At 41.5% G+C, this 24,394-nt stretch overlaps 1 protein-coding gene across 3 annotated transcripts in view; it reads left to right on the top strand.

Moving 5' to 3' along the window:
* TANGO2 (transport and golgi organization 2 homolog) overlaps positions 1 to 24,394 on the top strand; it is a 221,829-nt gene that overhangs the window by 146,856 nt on the left and 50,579 nt on the right. For all 3 annotated transcript variants that reach the window (XM_089672462.1, XM_089672463.1, XM_089672461.1), the window contains exon 6: positions 21,591 to 21,661. In XM_089672462.1, the coding sequence (XP_089528588.1) occupies positions 21,591 to 21,661 (71 nt within the window). The remainder of the gene's footprint in view (positions 1 to 21,590; positions 21,662 to 24,394) is intronic.

The raw sequence follows: 24,394 nt of genomic DNA, 5'->3' as shown, positions 1-24,394 counted from the left end.
AGAACACAACTAAAGGGTGCCAAATCCAAAAGATGTGCAAAAGCATACAAATCAGATGCACTTTAAATGCTAGGATGTTCAGGTGTATATGCTCTCCTTCGATATGCTCTCTTCACTCCTTTCCTTCTTCTATGGTTCCAAACTGTAGGCAGGCCTCGGTGTCCCTCATTGACAAGGGGACAAACAAGGGAAAACTCCCATAGTGTAATTCCACTTTATTAAAACCGTGTTTAAAAATCAGTTATACTCACTTGATAGGTATTTGCAGACACGAAAAAACAAATAGACACAGAAGCGTCGTGCCAGTGTGTGCGCTTCACTGGGTGGATGTGATGTCACTGGTTAACCTTACCCAACGGGTTTCGCCCCTCCCACAGGGAGTCTTCAGAAACTCAGCTTTCGTGTCCAGCTGCAAGCTAAACAAAAGAAATCTAGCAGTGTATGTCCAGCATATGCTAAATATACAGATGAAATGGATATAATAATGCTGTACAACGATTTTCATTGCTGTGCATCCAGTCCTGAGATTTATATGGTTCTGCTATACCAGACAGCCCTGTCTTGCAAGTGAGTAGATCTGATTTTTTTTTTTTTCTATTGCAGTTCAGTAACGCTTATAGGTTTCCTCCACAACTCCACCTGGTTGCTGGAGAGTGAAAGAAGAAACTGCACATTGATAAACTGATCTCTTTGTCACACTGCTCTCTCCTCCTATCTGCATGCTCCTTATACTACAGCCCAGCTGATTGGCTCCTAGTGCTGGGACTACGGGAGTGATACCAGTCAAGTTAATGTACTAGCACTGCTTTTATTTAAAAATTACATAGAAGGATGCCGTAATGCTTACAGTGCTGCTTAATTTGTATCTTTTATATCTGCTTGGTGTTCAGCTTTATAAAAAAAATATACTTTTGAATGTTTTTTTTCATAATTTTTTGCATCCCAGTGCTATTGTCCTTAAGCCAATTTGCAGCCACTTCCTGTCAATTGCACTCCAGCTATGGGCTGGCGGTTTTCCTGGTGGTGAGAACAGAGGACCATGTCTGCATGTGTTGCAATAGTGATTTGCGGTCTCTACTGAAAGCCTGTGTAACAGGGTGACAATGCAGAAGCATAACTGGAACAGGGAAAATGTTGCTACCCTATAAAAGGACGTGCTTGAACAAGGAACTTCATTGCATTGACCCCAGCTATATTAATGAAAACAGATTTAAAAGATGTTGAAAATTTACGTTAACATGTAAAAGCTATGTATGATTTAGTGACTGGGTTTTCATATACTTCAAAATATATCTGCAGTTATATATGTAGGAGTTGGTCATCATGTAAATCTATTGATGAATTATGTCATTCAGATTTAATTTTGGCATCTGCACTTAAAATCCCTCAGGCTGGAACAAAACCAAATGCAACAAAGGTCTGCAGAACTTTATTAGGAAACCTGGCAACTGCCTAGTGCCCCTCTACCTGATCTGACAGGAGCAAACACACTATGCTGTTTCCTTGGATTCTCTGCACAAATACAGCACTGAATCATAGCCAGTCTAGCTGTGTGCTGGGTAGACAATTATGTCTGGGAGATGTAATCCATGAACAAACACAGCCATACATTGTCCTGCACTTTTACCTCTGTAAGGCCACCCAATCTGCTTCTCCTTTAGCAATAAGCAATCGCTTATTCTGTCATGTTAATATACCTGTTCTAAAAGTAAGGCCAATCAGTCATGTTTATAAAAGCGTTCACTTGTTATGTTAACTGTGTTATCACATAGATTTAATGTTTTGATTTCAGTTATTTAAATTATGATAGTTATCAGATTTTCCTCCTTTGGTACATTGTATGATGGTAAGAATGATTTGGCTGTTAATTATATTGTTTTGAATAGGCTCGGTGCAATTTTTTTCTTGCAGAAAGGTAGTCTTTTTAAAACTGGTGTGTGCAGCATGATAATGTTACTATTCCACATTGCAGTTTAAGTACTCCATAACAGGCATTCTTACTTCGCCTGTTGTATTCTCTACATCAAGAAATAAAATTCAACATGGAGTAAGAAACACCCTCCTGATAATCCTGACAGGCAACCGGTAGTAAGAAACATCCTCTTGATAATCCTAACAGGCAACAGGGAGTTAGAAACATCCTCCCTTCCGATAATCCTGACAGGCAACAGGGAGTAAAATAATCCCAACAGGCAACAGGGAGTAAGAAACATCCTCCTGATAATCCTGACAAGCAATGCATAGTAAGAAACATCCTCCTGATAATCCTGACGAGAAACGGGGAGTGAGAAACCTCCTCTTGATAATTCTGACAGGCAACAGGGAGTAAGAAATATCCTCCCAATATTTCTAACAGGCAACATGGAGTAAAATAATCCCAACAGGCAACAGGGAGTAAGAAACATGCTCCTGATAATCCTGACAATCAATGCAGAGTAAGAAACATCCTCCTAATAATCCTGATAGGCAACAGGAAGTAAGAAACATCCTCCTGATTATCCTGACAAGCAATGCAGAGTAAGAAACATCCTTCTAATAATCCTGACAGGCAACAGGAATCAAGAAACATTCTCCTGATAATCCTTGCAGGCAACAGGGAGTAAGAAACATCCTCCTGATAATCCTTGCAGGCAACAGGGAGTAAGAAACATCCTCCTAATAATCCTGACCGGCAACAGGAAGAAGAAACCGCCTCCTGATAATCCTTGCAGGCAACAGGGAATAAGAAACATCCTCCTAATAATCCTGACCGGCAACAGGAAGAAGAAACCGCCTCCTGATAATCCTTGCAGGCAACCGAGAGTAAGAAACCTCCTCCTAATAATCCTGACAGGCAACAGGAAGTAGGAAACATCCTCCTGATAATCCTGACAGGCAACAGGAAGTAGGAAACATCCTCCTGATAATCCTTGCAGGCAACAGGAAGTAAGAAACATCCTCCTGATAATCCTTGCAGGCAACAGGAAGTAAGAAACATCCTCCTGATAATCCTTGCAGGCAACAGGAAGTAAGAAACATCCTCCTGATAATCCTTGCAGGCCACAGAGAATAAGAAACATCCTCTTGATAATCCTGACAACCAACAGGGAGTGAGAAACAACCTCTTGATAATCCTGACAGGCAACAGGCAGTAGGAAACATCCTCCTGATAATCCTTGCAGGCAACAGGAAGTAAGAAACTTCCTCCTGATAATCCTTGCAGGCAACAGGAACAAAGGAACATCCTCCTGATAATCCTTGCAGGCAACAGGAACAAAGGAACATCCTCCTGATAATCCTTGCAGGCAACAGGAACAAAGAAACCTCCTCCTGATAATCCTGATAGGCAACAGGAAGTAAAGCCTACCATACATGGATCGAAATTAGGCCTGTTAAGCAGGGACCAGACAAATTTTGATCCATGCATGGGCAGGCTGGTTGTACACAAGTCGATATAATGATCAACTTGTGTACAATCAGCCTAATGGGCTTTTCCAAAACGATCAGTGCTGTCAGCTATAGGGAGTAAGATACATCCTCCTAATAATCCTGACAGGCAGACATACATACATATAAATTCTCATATTGAGGTCTCATCTATGTTGCCTTGAAGAGGTGTAAGCTGATGGGTACCAGTAAAATGAATATGCTGTTCGAATATTTTTAGAATGGCTGACCCTAGAACTCTCCGTAATCCTATGTACTGTACATCAGTCAAGATGTGTTTTATGGATTGAAGTAAGATGAAGCTTTAATGTATAGGTTGCTGTTTTGATACTAGTATCACATTAAACAGACACAGACTTGAGATTCTATACCTTTCCCTTGATGAGAAAAACAACAAGGAATGTTTCTGACACAAAAAGGAAATGTGTGTGTAGAAGAGTCAATTGATGTTGTGATGGAGTTTATTTATAGAAATAAGAGAAAATCGTAAACTGTTTAGCTCACAAAGCAGTGTCTGGTTGGAGTAAATGCTTGGCTCCTCATATAATGGAACGCTCTTCATTTCCTGGGAATGGCTTCTCTATGTGGCTGAATACTATGCTTACCACTTCTGGGACCTCTAGCATGTTTAATATTCAGTGCTGTGTTCCAGGGTTCATGGCAGCCCAGTGCTTGATGTGAAACATAATATGAAGACAGGAACTTTAATGGAGCTTGCGATAGTATGAGATGATGTTGCCCTCAGTGTGCGAGGTTGTCTGCCAAGTGGGTAATATTCAGCACATTACATTTCTGCTGATGGAATTTCATTCATCCCATAAAGTCAATTGGCTTCATTGCCGCCTTCTAATAAGAAAACATTGAATGTCAGTGCTTTGCTCTGCAATCTTTTTGCCTAAGCTGCCTGACCTGTGTAAGCTCCAATAAGAACATTTCCTATCCTACAAGCTGCTACATTATATACCTACACCACAGATTAAAGTGGTTCTAAAGGCATTTTTTCCCCTAAGACAATAAAAATGTTATACTTACCTGCTCTTGGCAATTGCTCAGAGCAGTCCTTTACCTTCTCTTCTGGGGTCCTCCTCCAGCACTGTCCTCTCCTCCTGTTCTGCGATTACCCCCATAGCAAGCTGGCTGCTATGGGGGCACTTGTGCAGATGTGGCCCCGAGCTGGGCTGTGTGCGTATGGAGACATACACGGTGTGGCTCTGCTCTGCTCCCCATTCCTTCCTCAGAGGATTTGATTCACAGCAGCAGGAACCAATTGCTCTCACTGCTGCCTCTGTGTCCTATGAGAGCAGGGAGATCGGGAGAGCATCTCTACTGCAGATGGGCATGCAGGCAATGCATTGAGGTTAACATGTCTTGCCTTTTAGGATCACTTCAACTCCTTAGTTGCTGATCCTAATGAATTAAAAAAAATAAATAAATAAAGGCTGGAAAGGGTCTATTCCCAATGCCACCACGTAATATCTTTAGCTGTCACTTTTCCAGTTTTGATTAGCAGTAGTAGAGTCTTTTAACATGTTACCCATCAATTAATGCTAAAAGATTAGAGTTTCAGTGATACTCTTTAATGGCTAACTTAAAGTGATAATAAAAGGTAATTTTTAAAAAATAATAACATGTCATACTGGCCTGCTCTGTGTAGTCATTTTGCACAGAGCAGCCCTGATCCTCCTCTTCTTGGGTTCCCACTGGTGCCCCTGGCCCCTCCCTAGTGCCCCCAGAGCAAGCAGCTTGCTATGGGCTGCCCAAGCAGGCTCACTCCTGAGCCGCTGCTCTGCGTGTCCATTCACACACACAGCCATGGCTCGGCCCTGCCCCTCTCTATCCTCATTGGCTTGCTGGCTGTGATTGACAGGGGCAAAGCTGAGTGCATTGAATCCCCAGTGGCATGGCATGGTGTGGATGGAGGAATCCCTAAATTCACACACACACACACACACACACAAAATTGGCCCCAGCCTCTCTTCTACAAATGTTTTCCAGCTTACTTGTTTGACAGAATTTGATCTAATGATCGAGTTGTTTTGAGCGGGGGATGGCCACACGTGGATCAAACCTGTTAAATTTTCGATCTGTTTTTGGCCAGCTTACAGTAAGTGTCATTAGGCAGTAATGGTAACCCAGCTCTCGTGTTAATGGCTACAATGACAACTTCCATGTTTTCTTTCTGGTGTAGCCCTATTCTCCAGAATCCCCACCACCACCACAACCACCACCATAGAACCTGCATAAAAACCTGCACCCTATAGAATCACCCCATACAACCTGTATCCTCCAGAATCCCCCATCATAAATCCTGCAACCGCCAGAATCCTCCCGTGCACCCTGCCTCACCTAGACCTTTAAAACAAGTCAATAGCGACCCCTATAGCTGCATTTACTCTGATGTAATCCATCCTCAAAAGATTACAACAGAGACTGTGTAGTTGGGTTTTATGATCTGTGTTTACATTAAAGGGTTGGCAGGCTACCAAGTTTTTGTTGATAAGCTCACCTTTTCACCAAAAATAATAAGGTGTCCTTTTATCATGCAGTGGTAAATGACCGCTGCTCAGTTCTCCGGCATTCTCAGAGGAGAGAGTTCTCCTCTGAATGCCTTTTTATGAAGCGGTGTAGATCGCTTCTCCGAATGAAGTGAGAAGAGATCTACAAATGCTTTGAACTCTGGTAAACAGCTGCTGTTACTATAATCTTGCGAGATTACAGTAATAGATCAGTCAAACACCGTTTACTAAGCAGCGGTAAATTATGGCTGCTTCGTTTGCGGTTCCCCCGATTCTCCACCTCTGGCTGGAGAATCTGGAGGGAGAACACAGATCTCCAGTGAAGGGCTGACATCGCTCCTTCATACACTGGCCATCTGTGTGCTGAGATGATCAGCGGAGAACATGTTCTCTGCTGATCATCTCTGTTTCCTAAACCACTAATGATGTGAGATCAGCAATGATCCTTAGGATCACCACTGATCTCTGTTTCATAAAAGGACACCTAAATGCTAATTTTTTTGCAGATAAAAAAAAAATGTGCATTTATTATTTTTGGTTGTGGGAGCCCTGTAACCCATTGCACCAGCATTCAACAGATTGGTGGTGCCATGCAGGTCTCCTGCAGATCTGTCAGCATATCTGCTTGCCCGCCACCCTACTTAAGTGCCTCTGTCAGAGAACTACTTCCTCGCCACTGGGACACAGGACCAAGATATAGCTGGGTATTGCACCCAATACTAGGTGACACTAGCTTAAGTGCAAAACTGAAACTCCTTTACTGAACAGAAATAAAGGTTTTTATACACATCAGAAATAGGGGCAGTCCCCACAATAACAATAAAACAAATATTACACATTGGGGTAAACATCCCACACTGATTAGGTAAGAACTTTTTTTTACATTATCATGAACAGTGCAGCCAACAGCTAACAGTGATCTAATTAATAGTAAGCTAATCAACAGCCAAGCACCCAGATAAGCCAGGGAGCCCACCCTAGACAGTTCGGCACCTCCAGCCCGGAATACACAAAGTACATTACACATGCTATCTTTCAGGTGTTTGCTTTAATTTGTATAATCTGTCCATCATAAGACAAAACTCATACAATATTCCAACAGTCTGAAAAAGTGTCATTCATTTATCTTCATAGGTTTCTTGAGAGAGATTGTTGGAAAATAGTTCTGTCCCAAGTGGAGGACATCTCAAACTCAGTCTGCAGGAGGGCCCCATATTTCCTCTGACCATTAGCCGGTATAAGATTAATATTACACCTTCCCATCCACTGCAGAAGGGAAGCTTTATTGTCTTTACTCAGAGAATTAATCCAAGCCTCTCTCTCAGCGTTCATCACATTATCGTCCATCATCATAGACTGATTTGCTCTCTCCATGTGATCAGAGGCTGAACTGAGCTCTTTTATATGCTCTGACCGGCAAAAGTAGACAAGATCCCTGGTACCCTCCATGGGCCATAATTGGTGGGTAGAAGGCTAGCCCCTAGTCCCCTCCAAAAGCCTCTGCCCTGGGTCTGTCACAGTATGGGATGTAGCCCAAACAGATATACAGACAAAAAGAATTAATGAAGTACAAGCGTCATGACTTGTAGTTCATTCATTCACAGGACTCTGTGAGTCACTGATGTGGCCGCGCTCTATTCAAAAAGTGACAGCTTGTAAAGGGAGCTTCTCCCCATAGTCACAGGGGACTAGATCCCCATGTCACAGGGAGGGGGGATCAGGTGACTGCTGCAGCATTGGGAACATGTTACATGTTCCACCCTAAAAATGGGTGGAACATACAACATGTTCCCAAAGATGAACTTTAAGTAAGTCAACTGTCACAGGATGATTATATGTGGATCATCCCTGTACACTCCTCTCAGGATTCTCCTCTTCCTATACCTTCCTCCCTCCCATTTTTTTTTTCCTCCTCCTTTTTCTCTTTTCCCCCACCCATCCCTCCTTTGGTTTGTTTCCCCTACACACACACATAAAACATTTGTTTTTAAAACTGGCAGTGCTCATCAGTACTGTCAGAGTGCTAATGGGCCTATTTCGTCCTATTGAATAGCAGCAGACGATACTGTTTTGAAAATAGCGGTGCAACTGTCTCTAGCCAGCTAATGCTATTACAAGCTTAGTTACCTCACTTTTATGTATTTAGTTCACATACATTTATAGTGGATATGCAGAAAGATGGTTTATTGTTTTGTTTCTTTGGCGCTCAAAGAATTTGTACTGTTGGTATTGACTATACTGGCAGAAAGAAGGCGTGATTGTCTAATTGTTTGTCTTATTGTTCATGTTTTCCAATTGACTCTGTCAACCTGATGCAAACCTATAAATACATCTACCAAAATCAGCAAGGACCTCTTTTAAAAGTGCTTTTACTGCTTGTACAGAATATGTAAATCATTGAATATGCATCTGGGCATAGGTACTCTTTATGCATAGTACTATTATTGTTACCACTATTCTTATCATTACCAGAGCAATATGTACAGCCTGAATAAAGCTGATGTTATAGAAAGCAAACCTTACATCTCTTGACATGACCAGTACCTTTAAGCAAATTTTACTATTTCCACCATTATATTCACTGACAGACAAGTTATAAATGTATAGACTGATTCTAGCATGAATTTCACACAGCAAAATCACACATCCACTGACATAACTTCTTCCATTCTGTAATTGCAACTCTTTTGTTTTTGGTGTGAAGTGTAGTAAAGCTGTTGTTCCCTATGCCTACTTAAAATGTTAATAAACCCAGGACCCTGCATTCACTATATCTGATCTCCCACAGTACACATAACATGGAAGTGCAATTACAGTATTATAGTAAATATTAACTGCTAAATACCTTTTTCTCATCAGCAGTTAGAGCAGTCTTGTGACTTTAGCTGAGCACTTGTTGAAGCTTGTAGGAGGAGTTTTCTTTCTGCTCTAGTAGGATGCAATACTCCTGACTTCTGTATGGACAGTACTGATTGGCCCTGTGTTGATGACATGCACTCTCCCAAGAAAAAAAAAATCTCTCTAGCAATACACACTAAACTGAGCATGCTCAGAATGGCTGTGGGTTCAGTCTGTCTTATCAGGTGATAAGACATAGACATTTGAACAAGAGGAGGGGCAGAGAAGAAAGGATCAAAATGGCCTTTTTACACAGTGCAGAGGATTAACTCTTTTAGGTTCCACAGTAAGTATAACAAGCATGCTTTACTGTATATACAGACTGATTTTTCTGTTGTGGGTTTAGTAACACTTTAATTACTAAGTGGTGTTCACAGAGTTACACCAACAATTGGAATTCTAGGAAAATACACTTCCAGGACCAAAGAGTTTCTTTTGGCCTTTTGCAAGATCTGTTTTATGATTATGTGTGGTGGAGAAGGACTGTTCATGTAGCTTGTAGTGACGTGAGCTCGTCTCCTGGACAATACCAAGTTTCACAGAAATAGACCAGTAGAAAATTTCATCAAAATGGCTTCTACTTGAAGAGGAGTTTCACCTCCCCCCTTTATTTTTCTCCTCCACTTTTACCTGTTATGCAGGGCTTTATTCAAAAACATACTCACCTGTCCAGTGAATCAAGTGTTGTCCTGCTTTGATCCACTGCTGCGCTGCCTCAGGCTGGGTCCTACACCACCATCTTTCCTTCCTTCATCATCGGGGGCCATCTCTCTCATCCAGGTTCTTGCAGCTGGCCCCCAATGGCGCACCACAAGGTTTGCCCACTAGTCAATGTGTGCCCCTTCTCCTGCAGCCTCCTAGGATAAATGACAGTTAACTTCCAGGAGGCTGCAGGAGTGGAACACATGCTTTCTGTCTAGGCAAGAATGGAAGTAACGGGGCAGGCTGGAAAAAAAAGTAAAGTTAGCACTTCCGCCTGGCAGTACTAGGGTCATTGGGTCGAATCCCAACCATGGCACCACCTGCCTGGAGTTTGCATGTTCTCCCTGTGCCTGCATGAGTTTCCTCTGGGTACTCCGGTTTCCTGTCACACTCCAAAGACATGCTGGTAGGTTCATTGGATCCTGTCTAAATTGGCCCTAGTATGTGTATGTGTGAATGTAAGTTAGGAACCTTAGATTGGACGCCCCTTGAGGGGTAGGGACTGATGTGAATGTACAATATATATGTAAAAGCGCTGCGTAAATTGACGGCGCTATATAATTACCTAAAATAAATAAAATAGACATACAATAAGGGAAATGGAATGTTTGCTGATCAGCTCTCATGATTTGGTTTCAGATCTACGAATACACCATTTACAAAAAAACAAACAATATTTAATCAGTTATAGAAAGTTGTTCCTGTAACCCCCTCTGATATTAGCTTGGCACACCAGATAAACTGTCAAGATCACCACAAGTGTATAGGACCATATGCATGTTTTTATCACCTTATATATGTATTTCAGCATTGGAGAGGTGTTTTGGGACGATTTCTGAAAATAAATTGGGAGGGGAGGAGCTGCATATTGAAGGTTTTTTTTTTTGTCTTAATACAGAGAAAATTAAAAACAAACAAAAAAACAAAAACCCAGTTACATAGCATTCTGCTGAGGAGGTAAACAATACAGCAAAAAAGGGGAAATTTAAATTTAATGATCCATCTATTCACCATTTTATTCAAAAAGACAGCATAATCAGCTTTGGCCCCGGGAAGCAGGCTTGTGACAATGTCCGTAAGGTGATTCACCTTATACACCAAGGGAAAATCCCTGGATTACTGCTTTCTTTAGATATTAAGAAAACCTTTGACTCCCTGTTTTGGGAGTACTTACACTTCGTGTTGTCTCGTTGGGCTTTGGGCTATCTTAGCCTGGATCCAGACCCTGTACTCTGCCCCTTCTGCTATGGTCAAAGATGTGGGGTTTCTTTCCACTTCCTTCTCCATATTTAGAGGTATGAGACAAGGGTGCCCCCTATCCCCAGCTCTCTTTAGTCTGGCACTAGAACCGCTGGCGATGGCCCTGAGGGCTGACTGAAATGTGACGGGTATTCCATATGCAGGCCACGAGTATAAACCCAATCTTTTTGCGGAAGGGCGCTCTACTGACCCTAACTAACCCTCTTATAACTCTCCCTAATTTGCAACAAGTGCTCATTGATATCTAGCCTACGTATTAATTTAGACAAAACTGTTGCCCTTAATGTAACCTTAGCGCCCGACCCGGCCACCCACCTGTAGTCTCACTTCTTTCAAGTGAGCGTCATCCTCTATTGACTACCTTGGTATTCAGCTGGCTTCTTACTTCTCCTTGTTTGCAGCTATATATTATCCATTGCTTCATTCCTCATCTGCCCTTATGCAATCCTGGCAGTTCCTGCACTTGTCTTGGATAGGCCATATCAACTAAAAATTACAATTCTTCCCTATATTACTTTTGCACCTTACTAGTGCGGGTTCCACCACATTTTCTCTGATTGCTCCAGAATAGGGTCTTGCGCTTTATCCAGGCTAATAAACACCCTAGGGTTTCCAGAGGAACTCCTTTTGTGCATAGATTACAGGGGGGATTAGGGGTTCCTAACATAGCTAAATACTACCAGGCTGCTCAGATTTCTCAATTATCTTTGTTTCATGCCTCAGTTGATGTTCCCTTATGGCTTCTTCTGGAACTTCCCAATTGCGACCCTTTACCATGCCAACGCTACTCTGGCTCCCTTCTAACCACCTGGTGTCTGCCTATGCATCATAAGTATGGGACTCCATGCAGGACTCTGGCTGTCTCATGTCACCGTTTCTGCCTTTGCTCCTATTACACTGCCCCATACGGATTTGTTTGCTCATCAGCGGGAGCTCGCCTCTTACCTTTTTTGTCACCTACCGAAACGATAGCCCAAGCCTGGGAAAAAATGTCTGTCCCCTTCCAGGGGCTTGAAAGAGCGTATGACTGCACTGATGCTCAATGAATAGATGTCTAGTATCCGCAATGACTCTCAGGCTAAATTTCTCAAAATCTGACTTATGCCTTTCCCACTCTTTCTCATGCCAGCTTGGGCCTACTTTGATGGTCAGTCCTGTTGCTCCTGAGTCCTTGTCCCCCTCCTCCTTTCTAGCTTCTGGCCCTCTGGCTAACTCCCTCATCTCCCTGTTTATCCTTTCATAACCTTCTTTACAGGTGCATGACTCTCCATGTCGCATCACTTTCTAGCCTAGTCTCTTATATGTTCCTGTTCAACTCTTACTCCCTTGTATTTACATGAGCTGCGGATGGCGAACTCGCACGGGTACTAATGGATCCAGGGGACACCCCACTGCTGTGGGCGAGACTCTCCAGGCCTTCTACACTTTGAAGCTAACAATATATGTTGAGTTATTGCTGCAGTGTCAATCCTTGACTGACCTCCACTGTCTTTGTTTTGCCATCTTTTGCCTTTATGTAAGCTGACTTATATTGTAAATATCACTGCTAGCTCTTGCGTGGGAAGATCTGTTGCTTGTTTATTTCTTTTTAAAACCAAATAAACTTTATTGAAATAGAAAAAGATAAAATAATTTATATGGGTCTTCTGTCATCTTCATCCTGTGCCATGTTACCTGTTGCTTACGTTTCTTGCTAAAAACATTTTTTAGGGGTGTTTGTGGTGGATTCCCATGCTTGATTCCCTTTTCTGCAACCTCCAGTTTCTATCTCTGCTGAAAGGGGTTAGGGGAGCAGCGTTAAAGAAGAGTTGGCTAGTGATTGACTTTGCTAGAACTCTGTTCTTCCGCTAGATGTGATGTTAAGCTCTCCTAGCAGCACAAAAACGCTAAACGCAGCAAAAACTTGTGTAAATGGGGTACTGTGTTTAGCGCTTGGATGTTTATTAATTTGATTGACCAGAGTATTTTTTATTGACATGAATAAATGCCCAAGTGCTGAACATGGCTAGCGTTTAGATGCTTTTACACACGTTTTTAGTGTTTTTTGGCCAAAATGTTCCTCTCATGAACACGATTCTTCTGCATTCAGGAGAGGAACGTTTAACTGCCCCTAACTCCGCTGCTCCTAAACTGTGGTAAAAGCCTATGTGTACATGGACACATAGGCTTTTATTGAGTTGATTTCAGGGACTTTGGCAGAAAAATGCCAAAAGCTCCTAAACTCATGTTTACACCCTGGTTACATCGGGTGCGACATGGGATGCGATTTACATGCCCTGTGACTTGCAAATCCTATGCCAAGTTGCACCCTGTTATCCGTTATTAGAGCGGTCATATTAGTGCAGTTCCGACTTGGTCGGAGCCGCACCGATTTCTAAAATAGTGCATGCATCTGTGTCAGATGTCTTGCATATCGCAACTGAAATCGGCAGGTCACCCGATTGTGAAGTTGTGAGACTTCACTGTAAGTCGCTCGATTTAAAAATCGGCTTTGATGTGACCGGGGGCTAAGGAACAGAGGTTTACATGAGGCCTTAGTATTGCTCCAGCTTTTGGTCACATGACTGGCTTTCAAAAGAGCCAGTAACACCACTTTTCTGATGGAGAGGTAAGTAATACAGCAGCTTTTTTGTAGGTTGTGAATTGAGGGAAAACAGTTTGGTTAGGATTTATTTATTATTACAGATACTTGTATAGCGCCGTCAATTTACGCAGCGCTTTTACATGTATATTGTAAATTCACATCAGTCCCTAACCCTCAAGGGGTGTAGAATCTAAGGTCCCTAACTCACATTCATACATACACATACTAGGGACAATTTAGACAGGAGCCAATTAACCTACCAGCATGTCTTTGGAGTGTGGGAGGAAACCAGAGTACCTGGAGGAAACCCACGCAGTCACAGGGAGAACATGCAAACTCCAGGCAGGAGGTGCCGTGGCTGGGATTTGAACCAATGACCCTAGTACTGCCAGGCGGAAGTGCTAACCATTTAGCCACTGTGCTTAGGATAGTAGGTTGTTATTACAGTGTAAAAGATGGATTGCGCCGCGCTCCTATATATTAATATTTTCAACCTATACTTCCAAGGTAAATATCGACTTCAATTTCAATTCTTGTGACTTGTGGCTATAACACTAAACATATATAAAAATATACATATAAGTGATATACATAATAAATCCTAAAGTGATAGTGCCTTAATGGGTACCATGGTATAAAACCATATTGCACCTCTATATTGCTGTGATCACTCTATTCACATTGTGCAAAAACATGTACAAATTGTGCACGTGCTTATAAAAAGTAAATAAAATTATATATAAAGTTTTCCAAAGTAAACGTGCAAGTGAATTTTCTGTTCCTTCTTGCCGAGTGCTAAATGGTCTCCCTCTGTGCTCACCTCTATATTTGCCTGAATGAATCCAGGCAAATACGCTTTTTATCCTTCCAGGATAGATGAAATGGGATGATGCTCTTGCTCTAGCCGTCCCAGAAGGTGGACATGTATTATGATGGATCCTCCTATTATCTCCTTTTTCTCCCTGTGTATCAATGAATACACTGACCAGCTCACTTGGGATCTCCCAATTCTCCTCCTGGGGTTGTTTCCTCGTTCACTCCTCCTTACGCCAGCTCATGGGGTGTTGGTCAAAAGGAAAAAAGCAGACCATAGTGTCTTATCTTTGTACATAAAGGGAATTTATTTCTGCCAATTAGGATATTGCTCAGTGGCATACAGCTCATATGTGATCCGAATAAGCATAGATGGCAATCAACAGGTAAAAAAAACTCTGCAGCTGCCCCTGCAGTGCTGTCTGCCTGTGCTTGTGCTCGGATCACCTCGCTTCTCCAGTGCAATGTCGTGACGTCAGAGCCCCTCCCCTAAGCGTTGCGTCACAGGGTCACGTGACTTCATCAGGGGGAATTTGATTGGATCCAAGCACAAGCACAGGCAGACAGCACTGCAGGGGCAGCTGCAGAGTTTTTTTTACCTGTTGATTGCCATCTATGCTTATTCGGATCACACATGAGCTGTATGCCACTGAGCAATATCCTAATTGGCAGAAATAAATTCCCTTTATGTACAAGGATAAGACACTATGGTCTGCTTTTTTCCTTTTGACCAACACCCCATGAGCTGGCGTAAGGAGGAGTGAACGAGGAAACAACCCCAGGAGGGGAATTGGGAGATCCCAAGTGAGCTGGTCAGTGTATTCATTGATGCACAGGGAGAAAAAGGAGATAATAGGAGGATCCATCATAATACATGTCCACCTTCTGGGACGGCTAGAGCAAGAGCATCATCCCATTTCATCTATCCTGGAAGGATAAAAAGCGTATTTGCCTGGATTCATTCAGGCAAATATAGAGGTGAGCACAGAGGGAGACCATTTAGCACTCGGCAAGAAGGAACAGAAAATTCACTTGCACATTTACTTTGGAAAACTTTATATATAATTTTATTTACTTTTTATAAGCACGTGCACAATTTGTACATGTTTTTGCACAATGTGAATAGAGTGATCACAGCAATATAGAGGTGCAATATGGTTTTATACCATGGTACCCTTTAAGGCACTATCACTTTAGGATTTATTATGTATATCACTTATATGTATATTTTTATATATGTTTAGTGTTATAGCCACAAGTCACAAGAATTGAAATTGAAGTCGATATTTACCTTGGAAGTATAGGTTGAAAATATTAATATATAGGAGCGCGGCGCAATCCATCTTTTACCATTCATACACACTAGTAAGTGAGTCAGTGAAAGTGCCAGCGCACCTTATACACTTAATAAGAAGATTTTACTATATGTTGCCTATTGAACACCTCGATTCATAATAGCTCACAAGAATTCACTATTCACTATGTATGTTATTACAGTGTAGTTTTTTTAAAATCTGTTTTATAAAACTTTAATTGATCAGAAACCCCTTTATCAGTTCACTGGAGTTGGATTACAAACTACCTCTTGGACATGCCCTATTCTCTGTGTAAATCATTCCCTTCTAGATTGGTTTATTCATCTATTGTACTGTTTTAAACAATGTTTAGGGAAGCTGATAAAGTTTAATTCACAGCGTTTATGGGGCAGGTTTGTCAAAACATTTCATACAGTGGGGCAAAAAAGTATTTAGTCAGCCACCAATTGTTCACGTTCTCCCACTTAAAAAGATGAGAGAGGCCTGTAATTGGCATCATAGGTAGACCTCAACTATGAGAGACAAAATGAGAAAACAAATCCAGATAATCACATTGGCTGATTTGGAAAGAATTTATTTGGAAATTATGGTGGAAAATAAGTATTTGGTCACCTACAAACAAGCAAGATTTCTGGCTCTCACAGACCTGTACTTTCTTCTTTAAGAGGCTCCTCTGCCCTGCACTCATTACCTGTATCAATGGCACCTGTTTGAACTTGTTATCAGTATAAATGACACCTGTCCACAACCTCAAACAGTCACACTCCAAACTCCACTATGGTGAAGACCAAAGAGCCGTTGAAGGACACCAGAAACAAAATTGTAGACCTGCACCAGGCTGGGAAGACTGAATCTGCAATAGGCAAGCAGCTTGGTGTGAACAAATCAACTGTGGGAGCAATAATTAGAAAATGGAAGACATACAAGACCACTGATAATCTCCCTCGATCACAATGATCACAAGAGCGGTGAGCAAAAATCCCAGGACCACACGGGGGGACCTAGTGAATGACCTGCAGAGAGCTGGGACCAACGTAACAAAGGCTACCATCAGTAACACACTACGCCACCAGGGACTCAGATCCTGCAGTGCCAGACGTGTCCCCCTGCTTAAGCCAGTACATGTCCGGGCCCGTCTGAAGTTTGCTAGAGAGCTTTGGATGATCCAGAAGAGGATTGGGAGAATGGCATATGGTCAGATGAAACCAAAATAGAACTGTTTGGTAGAAACACAACTAGTCATGTTTGGAGGAGAGAGAATGCTTAGTCGCATCCAAAGAACACCATACCTACTGTGAAGCATGGGGGTGGCAACATCATGCTTTGGGGCTGTTCCTCCGCAAATGGACCAGGACGACTGATCCATGTACAGGGCAGAATGAATGGGGCCATGTATCATAAGATTTTGAGTGCATCAGCAAGGGCATTGAAGATGAAACGTGGCTGGGTCTTCCAACATGACAATGTTCCCAAACATACCGCCCAGGCAACGAAGGAGTGGCTTCGTAAGAAGCATTTCAAGGTCCTGAAGTGGCCTAGCCAGTCTCCAGATCTCAACCCCATAGAAAACCTTTGGAGGGAGTTGAAAGTCCGTGTTGCCCAGCGACAGCCCCAAAACATCACTGCTCTAGAGGAGATCTGCATGGAGGAATGGGCCAACATACCAGCAACAGTGTGTGCCAACCTTGTGAAGACTTACAGGAAAAGTTTGACCTCTGTCATTGCCACCAAAGGATATATAACAAAGTATTGAGATGAACTTTTGATATTGTCCAAATACTTATTTTCCACCATAATTTGCAAATAAATTCTTTCCAAATCAGCCAATGTGATTGTCAGGATTTTTTTCTCATTTTGTCTCTCATAGTTGAGGTCTACCTATGATGCCAATTACAGGCCTCTCTCATCTTTTTAAGTGGGAGAACTTGCACAATTGATGGCTGACTAAATACTTTTTTGCCCCACTGTATATATGCAGTGAATTTCCAATCCATCAGCTATTTATATAGGTAAAATGTCAAATGATGCACAATATTTTCTAGATTACCTGTTTACTTTTAAAAATATTACATTTAATATTTAAAAATACTTTAAACACAAAATGGCCTGGTTTCAGAAATACTATTTTATATTTTTGTACCCTGATATTATAGTAGATGTTTTGTCTGAAAATCATAAACTGCACAAAATGAGAAGATTTTTGGCAACACAGTGCCCTCTTGTGTATGTATGGAGAGCATTCGGATATTCTATATTTCCCAACCAGGATTTGTGCAACCCTAGGGTTCCTTTTCAGGGTGCCAGTGATTTGTCGCAAATCGGTTTCCCACCTACACTGACCACCAATGCTAGTAGGCAATTTTCCATTGGCCACCAATGTAAGGGGTCACTTCTACACTGACCCCTAACATTATGGTATACCACAATATTTTGTTTTGTGTTTCTGTTATGTAAATTTTTTTCACAATTATTACTGAAATCGTTTTGTTGTACAGGAAGAAATGTTACAAAGCTTGAACTGACCTGGGTTTCAAATACTCTGGATAAACCACATTTTTTTGGTCTTTTATATTAAAAAGTTCTAAACCTTACTGATCACACTAATGTACCATTAGTTGTAGGTTTATTAATTTTTATCAGGGATTCCCTGAGACCTGAAAATTATCTTAAGAGTTCTTCTAGGGGAAAAAGGTCTTGAAAGACTGTTGACAACAGTATATGCATGATTGTAAGGGTCGACTCTCGTTGCTGCACAGACAGTAATGTGTTGTTTCATACAGATTTCAGTGTTGTTGCATTGGTACATGCTGATGCATGATTTCAATGACTATGCTTTAGTTCATGCTTTATGTAAGGCTGGGGAGGGACATATGTTCTATTTTTACTTTAACCATGCACTAAACTACATGAAAACCTCTATTACCATGTATCTTCATAACATAGAATTCATTCACACAGACCCTTTTTTATATCCATTATACCAGAAAAATATATTGCAGGAAATTGTTTTTTTTTTTTTTTTTCTTTTTTGGAAGCCCTGCATCACTGCAGTGATTTGGATTGCATCCACACATCTGACCTCTCCATTTGAGAATTATATCTCCTTGTCTGTCATACTAATGCTTTGTTGTCAACTTCTTAATGACCTGGAGCATCTGTAGAGATTGGTAATTCTGACACCAATTTACAGCATGCTTGTAAAGAGCCCAAGACTAAAATAGAATCAGTACAAAGCCAGGTGATAGGCATTTTCAGAATGAAGCCAGCAGTGGCAGCTTATACCTTTTTATATTGAACAGTGTTTTTTTCAGGTTAAGCTGTTTAATGTGGTGAGAGGTTTTAAATACTGCTAAGTAAAACACTTGCAGGTATTACTTCTCACAGAGATCACAGTGCTCCCCTTGAGGATACTTTTGCCAGCTGTTCCCACTAAAAGGACAAAGCTATATTTGTTTAATTTATTCTGGCTAGTGAAATAAAAAAAACTCGAGCTAAAAGTGCTTAACATTAATGTGTGTTTAGACTGCTTTTTAGCGCGACAGGCTTTTTTTCTGCCCAAACTCTCCTCTCCTGAATGCTCAAGTGATGGGATTTTTTTCTGTTCCTAAACTTCCCTGCCTCTAAACTTCTGTAAATGCCTATAGTGTGCATGGAGATTTAGGATAAAATGGAGGGGAGTTTAGAGGCAGAAAAAAAAAAAAAGCTCAAATGCCTGTAAAAGCAGCATTTATTTAGCTCGATTGTGCATGAGGATTTACTAAACACAATCATGTTTCCAAGTAAGAAGTGGTCCTGTGTTAGCATCCACCTTTGTGTCTAGCCAGGAGACCTGCTTTGCATTAGGCTAAGTTCACAGAGCATGTTACATGTTATACCCATATTAAGGCTGTAAGCACTAGCACCCCCCCCCCCTCCATGTCCTCCCTGTTACAACTAGTGGGGGTTCCTCTCCCATGCAGCTGCTGTTACATTTAAAATTGTTACGGCCATGCACACATCCACTTCATTTATTTAAAGTGGAGCTTCACCCAAAAGGGGAAGTTCCGCTTTAAGGACTGCTTCCCCGCTCCCGATTAAGGATTGGCACCTTTGGGGGGTGGGGGGGGGAGCGGGTACCCGAATTTGACAGGTACCCACTCCCACTTCCGGTCTGAATGCCTAAGCAATCGGAAGCGGAAGGTGTCCTCCCTCCCTCTACAGGGCCATTCATGAAGCACAGCGCTACTCGCGCATGCGCAGTGGGTACCCAGCTGTGAAGCCGCAAGCTATAACAGCCGGATGCCCACACTAAACCTCCTGAAATACAGGACGGCGGCTGAAACGGGCTGCGGAGTACACACAGTGGGACTGAGGGACAGGTAAGTGGCTATTTTTTAAATGTCAGCAGCTACAGTTTTTGTAGCTGACTTTTATTTTTTGACAGGATGAGTGGAACTCCGCTTTAAAGAGATTTGTGAATGCATAAACTACAATTCTTGTCTGCCACTGCAGCAGACAGACTTGTAGTTTTCAATGGATCCAAGTGTGCTGATCAGCATGCTCTGAGTCCATTTGTTCAGCTTTCTTACTGGAAGCCAAGATTGGGATACAGGCAGAAAGTTGGAGGGAGCATGTGCAAAAGCATGGCACTGCACCTGTGATCCACTGATTGCGAATGCAATGCTTGGCAGGCACCTGTAAAAAAACAAAAATAATAAATTAAATTTTTTTTCCTGCAGAATCATTTGCATTTATCATTTATTTAAGGTGAACTTATGCAGGCCATACATGGGTCGAATTCCAAAAGAATTTTCTTTCAAAAATCGTAAATAAGAATTTTTGTTTGAATTTCGCACCATCAGGCTGCAGCATCAGCCTCTTTTTTTGTGCACCCATTGAATTTGGGTGATCAGGCATGTTGACAATTTTTTGAAAAACAAACAAATTTCTAACCAATGATGGGAGAATCATTTGAAAAATATAACTGAAAAAGAAATGGGCATGAGTTGTGACCTGGAAAGAAAAGAAGATTCCCAGCTACCAAAATTCTTTTCTGCAGCAACATGAGGTGAAATTGAAGGCTTGGTTGGTCAAGTTTCGAAATCAATGGTGGCGCCATCAGATTGCAAAGCACACGAAATTTCAGATTTTCTAAAGAAAATCCATTCAGAATTTGATCCATGTATGGCCCGCACTATGCTTTAACCTCTTGGCGCCGGCCGAACGCAAATGTGCGGCCTCATGGCGTCTGGGCCTAGACACCGAGTGGCCGCACATTTGCATTCTATGAAAAAAAAATATGTGCTGAGAGTGCGCGCCCTGTGCGCTCCCAGCACACATGTCCGGTACTCATGGAAAGGTCCCGATCTCCTCTTTCGATCGGGACCTTTCCTGATCATCTGACCGCCATGACGGCATGTCACGGTGGTCACATGACCCTAAACTCCGCCCCTCCTCCTGGCTTCTGAAACCCTTAAAGGGTCGGGACGCGCCGTCGCCATGGAGTTAACATTCCTCCATGGAGCAGTTTTTTTCAGATCATCAGGATGTATTTAGAGCCTGGAGACTGCATGCAGTATTGCTGGAAACTGGACTTCTGTGTAGAAAAGAAAACTCTTCTTGATGGTATTGAAGCAAATACAAATATGTTTATGTTGAGAAAGTGCAGTTTTAATTTCATTTCAGCTTGTGATAATATGGTAGAATATGAGAAAAGGAAAGGCTGTTCGACACATATAGTCTCTGTACTCTTGCCACAACAATGCACATGCTTTGGTTCTTTATATTTAAAAAAAATGCGTATACATACGACTTATTATTTGTCCTGGAGGCTTGTTCACATTATCCTATGGCAGCTAGGAGTGTCAGAGAGACACTAAAGCTTCTGTATGTATGTGTTAAAAGCATTCTCCCAAAATTTGGAGATGGTCGGGCAGCTCCAACCAGATAACCATTTATCCTCTCCTTTTCTCATTTGTGACTGGTCTACCAGTGTATTATTCACTGTTACAAGCCACTTGGTGTTAGTACTTTTTTATTGTATAGGAAACGTTCGCTTTCTTTTTTTTTTTTACATTCACTTTTGTTTCGTTTTAGCAACACAAAGGGAGATGTTATTTACTATTATGGATCAAGAGGAGAAAGGCAACCTGTCAAATTAAATCCTGGTAAGTGATGTTATATTTTTTCATTAAAGAAGTTGTAAACCTTTTTGATTTTTTTTAAATTAAAATAATAAACAGGTTTATACTTACGTGCTCTGTGCAATGATAACATGAAAGTAAATTCAAATGGGACTTCAAAATATCCCTCTGATAGTCAACAACAATAGAATTTTTTATTAAAAAGTTAAAGTTTTTTTAAAATTTTGCATGATAATTATTACAAAGAGGTTAAAACATCCTACAAACCAATCCACATATACAGTGGCAAACTTGTACCTTGCAAATCAAGAGGTCATATCAGAAGTATCAACCAATCCACCAAATACTGGCATTTTTTGCTGGCTGATAGCTAAAAACAGTGGGAAATTTGAGTGGAGAGTTAAAACGTTTTTTTACTTTTGACTGCTGGTGATTGCTGGTGCTTGTAGTTTTATTTTCTTCTTTGGGTCTTGCGAAAAGCTTTTACTTTTTTAAATCACTTTTTCTGTCACTTTTTAAAAAGCATTTTTTTCTTCCTTTCTTGGCCTTCCTTCAGTCTGCTAATTAAGGGGAGGGGTTAATTAGTCACAGGTGATACAGGTTCTATGTAGCTTTCTGTAGAGCTCACTCTGAGCTTGCTCATCCTTGAACTTGCCTATATTTTGCTTGCTGGATCTTTGACTAAGTGGACATTTGATAAGTAGAGTTAAAAAACCAGAGTTGAACACAGGAGATTATAACAGGAGTCTAATAACCTAAAGTGACAACTGATATTTCCTATTAATATTGTAACTGGGATAATGTGTGCTAGCAGGGTTGAAGGTTTTGTGCAGTGCACAGTGTGCCGCATGTATGCAACAATGGAGCAACAGCTCCAGGATGGATACCTCTGCGACTGATGTGAGCGGGTTGCCCTTCTGGAAACCCGCGTTAGAGATCTGGAGGAGCAAGTTGCAACACTTGTTGATAAATTACTGGGAGGAGCTGGGCATGACCTAGCTGTCTTGGTCCGTGTTGGAACCAATGACAGAATACATGGAAGGTGGAGGCTCCTTAAGAATTAATTTAAAGAACTAGGCTCCAAGTTGAAGGGAAGGACCTCCAAGGTGATATTCTCTGAAATATTACCTGTGCCATGCGCAACTCAGGAAAGATAGGGGGAGATTAGAGAACTCCATGCATGGCTAAATACCTGGTGTAAGAGGGAAGGATTTGGGTTTCTAGGGAACAGGGCTGACTTTTCATTGGAGTGCAACCTATATGCTAGAGATGGTTTGCACCTAATGGAAGGGGGTCTGTTGTGCTGGGGGAGAGGTTTATGGGGAGGCTGAAGGAGTATTTAGGATCGAGGGGGAGGGTGAATTAGATTATAATGGGGCACACAGATTAGACAGGGGTCAGTCCTTATTGGAGGGTGGAATGGGGAAAGATGGGGTGAGGGCTATGGCAGATAAGAAGGTTCCCATGTTACAACCAACCAGTGGAATTGGTACCATTTGTATGAAAATAAAAAATATGCAAAATATGTGTGCACAAGGTGTCAATGAATTAAAGTGTTTGTTCACCAATGCCAGACGTCTGCCAAGCAAAATAGGTGAGTTGGAAGCTTTGGTGCATGAACAGAACTATGATTTAATTGGTATTGCTGAATCTTGGCTTCATTTTTTACATGACTGGACCATTAATATTCCTGGCTATGTTCTCTTTCGGAGAGACAGGGTAAATAGGAAAGGTGGTGGTGTCTGTCTCTGTGTGAGAAGTGATCTCAGAGCGAGTGTGAAAGATTACCTAGTTGATGGAGAGTGTGATGAGGCTGAAGTATTATGGGTGGAACTGCACATAGGGTGCGTACTACAAAGGTAATCATTGGAGTTTGTTATAGGCCTCCCAGTGTTAATGAGGAGGTGGAGACTCAGCTCTTTGCACAGATCAAAAATACTGCAAGGGCTGGAACAGTGATAATAATGGGGGATTTTAACTACCCAAAAATTGACTGGCGTAATGGTACTGCAGGAACAGTTAAAGGGCAAAAATATTTTAACCTACTACATGACAATTTTATGGTACAGTTCATAGAGGCCGCAACTAGGAATGATGCTCTGCTGGACCTGGTAATCTCAAACCGTGCAAAGCTTATTACAAATGTCCATATAAAAGAACATCTGGGTAGCAGTGACCATAACATGATTTAATTTATTGTTAGCTGTAAACAGTAAGCGCATATGGGAAAAATAAAAACGCTCAATTTTAAGAGAATTTTCCAAGGCTGAGAGCTGCTTTCCAAGACTTAGACTAGGAGGGAATATTGGCATCAATGAACACAACACAGAAATGGGAGTTCTTCAAAAAGACTGTATGTGAACACACTGCAAAATATATTCCCATGGTCAACAAGTTTAAAAGGCTAAAAATCAAACCTATGTGGCTTACGGCCAAAATTAAAAAAGCTATAGATAATAAGAAAAAAGCTTTTATTAAATATAAAAATGAAGGAATGCTATCATCGTTTAAAGATTACAAAGAATATGCAGAAAGGAAATAAAGGCCGTATAAACTGAAAACGAATGACAGATTGCAAAAGATAGCAGAACCAACCCCCAAAAATTGTTCAAATATATTAATAGTAAAAAGGTCCGGTCCGAGCATGTAGGCCCTTTACAAAATCATCTCGAGTGGGTGACTGGGGACAAAGAGAAGGTAAATTTATTAAATACCATCTTCAGCTCTGTGTATACAAAGGAGCATGGGGGAGCTCTT

The sequence above is a fragment of the Staurois parvus genome, unplaced genomic scaffold (genome assembly GCF_062004578.1).
Source record: "Staurois parvus isolate SC_StPar_1 unplaced genomic scaffold, SC_StPar_1.0 ptg000129l, whole genome shotgun sequence".
Lineage (NCBI taxonomy): Eukaryota > Metazoa > Chordata > Amphibia > Anura > Ranidae > Staurois > Staurois parvus.
This window is presented reverse-complemented; position numbering and strand designations above follow the sequence as displayed.